Genomic DNA, 3,693 nt, shown 5'->3' on the forward strand with positions numbered 1-3,693 from the left:
CTATAGTATTGTTTTTCAAATTGTCTATTAGATTTTTCCTTAATCGACTGAAAACAAAAAGAGGAGTATCTGATACTACACTGGTTCAGAGAGAGGCAAGTACGAACATGCATGCAGTTTGTAATATTATTATAATATTGTTGCTAATCTATATATTCTGCCTCAAATTCGAATGTTTAAGGATTTATGGGAGGGCAAATGCCCCTCTTAACTCCTTCCGTCTGCCGGAAACACATGCATACAATTGAATAAAATGTATTCCACTTACTTCCCTCTTCGAGGATCTTCTTTCTTGAATACTTGGGTTTAGGTGCATCTGAGTTAAAGAAGAAAATCGAAGGCACTGCAGTCGGAATCAATCGCCTTCTCTGAGACCCAGGACATACGATATAATCCTCGTCCTTAAAATGCTTTCCACATATCCTACTATACTCTGTGGGCTTCCAATTGGAGCGGCGAATCACGTTAATCCACTGTTGCAGTCTCTCAGGATCTTGGAAAGGAAATCTGGTGAAAAGAAATCTTGCATTAAACTAAGTATGAGGGCATTTCATTTTTCCATCTCCGTTAAGCCACGGATGAGAACCACGTGAGATAACGAAACGGAGATAACACTAAGGCTGCTTATTTTGCATCGTCCCCCTTCCCACCCGATACACAAACTCTTTAAGTTCAATCATTATGAAGTAGCAAGCGTGCAAACATATTTTTCGTAATCGAAGCGCCCACCAAGTGTGAACTACATAATTCTCGCATCTCCTACACCAAAACCTCTGCCGTTCAATCATTGTGGAGTAGCGGGCGTGAAAATGCATCGAGTGCAATCGAAGCGCCCGTCAAGTCTGAGCTAAATGATTTGCACCCCTTCCATATCAAAAAGCTCAGCCGTTTAATCATTGTGAAGTAGCGGACTTGAAAACATATCGAGTGCAATCGAAGCGACCGCCAAGTGTGAACTACATGATGTAATCCGATTATTCCAGGCAAAAAGGCATAATACAGCCTCAATTCATCGTCGGATGAGCAAGGATTATATTGGGAACTTGATGAGTAATGGTTGTGAGCACGATTGCTGCAAGGATTACATCAGGAACTTTGTGAGAGATGGTTGTGTGTATGATTGCTGCAAGGATTATACATCGGGAACTTTTTGAGTGGTTGTTCTGTGCATGACTGCTGCAAGGATTATATCGAGAACTTTATGAGTGATGGTTGTTGCAGAGAGTTTAAAGATGAGCGATGAGGTTGGTCAACTAAGGCAACAGACGACCTTGCTGAACGCGTGAATCATGAGGTGTATGAAAGGTAGATATTACAATTTCGTAATTATCTGCTGAGTTGCTTGAAGTTTCAAAATCTACACTTGGAGAAATCGAATTACATTTGGAGGAAGCTTCAGCTGCTCTCGGTATGTTTTAGAGCTCGTTACCTCACAACAATTGAACGGCAAAATATATCTACAGGTATAAAGTATGGGTATCGTCATTTTAGGTGGTTCTCCTTTGATGGCATCGCGGAAGTTGAAAATAGAATAGCCCAGGGGTGCCCACAAGGGGGGGCTATGACGCAAACTGCGTCATTGAAATATTTGGGGGGGTCAAAAATCTATATAAATATGTTTGAAGGGGTGTAAAAATTAATCGAAAAGTTTTTTTTTTTCATGGAAGAACACCTACGGATAGACAATTGAGAGGGGGTGCGTCATGGACATGAGGGGGAGTGGGCACCACTGAATAGCCCTCGTATTTACACTGGTATAAATGCATTTAGGAACACCCATTAGAAATTCACAGATCTGACTCAAAATAGGTACACAATAAGATGTCAGTGATAGTCCCGGTCATGTTATACAGGCTGTCCGAAAACATACAATACGAATCTTAATACTCATCTGGGCCAGCCACATATGCAGCTGCTCAAGCAGGAAGCCGGTACGTTGCCTTTTAAGATTGTTGCTTTTCAAAATAACCAAAGTTTTCAAAAGTGGTCCCCATATTCTTAATTTGCACCATTTGTTCAAATAATATAGAACTACTTTACAAAATTTCGAAATATTTACTATACAACTAAGAGCCAAAAACGGGACATTTTTAAAGGGAAATTTTGCCTCCCATTTACATTTCTGAATGACTTTCTAAAAAAAATGGAACAATTCCGATAAAAAATCCTGTTCACCGTACGTTAACATATGTATTATAAACGAAGCAAAATTAAACCTACAGATATAACGAATCATTTGAATAAAATTAGGCAGTGGTGCAATACATGTTAAACTGGAATTGAAAGATATTCACCATTTTGGTGATCAGAAACTAATTTCTTTACATTACATAGATGAACTATCTGTTACGTCCTCTAGTTTTATAACCTCTATGAATTTTATAGATTGCATGCCTGACCGACAGTTGCTACTTACTGTCACTACATATTTAGCATTAAAAGTTATATAAAAATAATCTTTTACAGTAACAAAAGACACAACTAACTTGGATTAGTGAAGTCAGTTTAGAAATACTGAACCACTTTCACATGGATGATTGTCTTTCTGGTAACTACTGTGTCAAGCACTTTTATCTCAGATTAATTAGATTTATTTTTGCTGAACCAGTTAAAGGCAGATGCAAATTCACTCATATGTAAACAAATGAATCAAAAATTAAGCTAAGTGTTATTGCATTACTTGCATCATACAAAGTTATTTATACACTTAAAATTGACAGTATTTATATAAAAAATTTAGAAATTCTAATTTAACCTGTTTTAATAGTCAATAAAGATCTATACGAACGAGTTTGAGGCCTAAATGTATGAAGTATTAACAATTTGACAGACACCCACCCACACTTCTAATGACTGTTATAGCTATAAAATTTAGGTGAATATCAACATACCTGTGGAAACATGCGTCTTCACCATTCTCGAATTTGTCTCCGCTTTTTGTGGAACAGTTGATCGCAACACAAAAGTGTACCATTTCTGCACACACAACTAGAACTAGGCACACAACGTATTACCAGCTACTTCACTTTATTTCCCCAAACAATGGTTGTTTACTTTTTAAATTCTTATTCTGATTATTGTGTGAAATTACAAATACATGCTTAAGTTCAGTACTAAGTTTCTGACAACAATGTAATCAAAAACTTAGTAACAAAATAATATTCTTATCAAATAATAACTTTTTATAATTATGTAAGAATTTAAATTTGGTCTCCAATATGATTAGCGTTATATACAAATCGCACATACATTTGTATCTCCGTTTTTACTCCGGTTGTAATCGCGTAACTTGATTTTTTTTTTTTTTTTTTTTTTGTAAAAATACAGTCGTGATTGAAGCTAACAATACTCATGAATCCTATTTTCCCGTTTCTTCAATTTGAAAAGTTTATGACTTGCATTTGTCCTGGCTTCAATTTCATTAAGTAATGTTTTCGAAACGATTGGAGGCGAGGGGAATGTTCATAACAGTGTCCCCGTCTGATATAAAAAGATTATGATCTCTGACATAAAAAAAAGACCTTAAAATTCAATTGTTCTTATTTTAAGTCAAAGTCAGAGAACAAGATGGCAGTAGCTACACTGTCAAACTCGCGCGACAAATTGCAAGTGCATAAATAGCCCTATATACTCCTATCGTCCATCAAATAGAGTACCCCTTCCTTCGAGTGTAAGCTGGAGCGATTCGTTCTT

The 3,693-nt window shown here is 36.6% G+C and overlaps 1 protein-coding gene across 1 annotated transcript; it reads right to left on the reverse strand.

Moving 5' to 3' along the window:
• Positions 1-176: 176 nt before the first annotated feature.
• On the reverse strand, positions 177-3,178 carry LOC145667950 (peroxynitrite isomerase THAP4-like). The gene is made up of 2 exons (XM_081735375.1): positions 2,892-3,178; positions 177-507 (listed from the first exon to the last, which is right to left on the reverse strand). Exons 1-2 carry the CDS (start codon positions 2,972-2,974, stop codon positions 177-179), a joined length of 414 nt encoding a protein of 137 aa, XP_081591501.1. The 5' UTR covers positions 2,975-3,178.
• Positions 3,179-3,693: the final 515 nt, after the last annotated feature.

Source organism: Thermobia domestica, chromosome 13 (assembly GCF_964235325.1).
Source record: "Thermobia domestica chromosome 13, izTheDome1.hap1.1, whole genome shotgun sequence".
NCBI classification, from domain to species: domain Eukaryota; kingdom Metazoa; phylum Arthropoda; class Insecta; order Zygentoma; family Lepismatidae; genus Thermobia; species Thermobia domestica.

Bases quoted from the DNA above. Each gene is read 5' to 3' on its own strand.
- LOC145667950 (XM_081735375.1), bottom strand. From the start codon at position 2,974: ATGGTACACTTTTGTGTTGCGATCAACTGTTCCACAAAAAGCGGAGAC. The intron at 508-2,891 runs GTATGTTGATAT...TCTTTTCACCAG, and splicing joins GAAGACGCATGTTTCCACAG to ATTTCCTTTCCAAGATCCTG.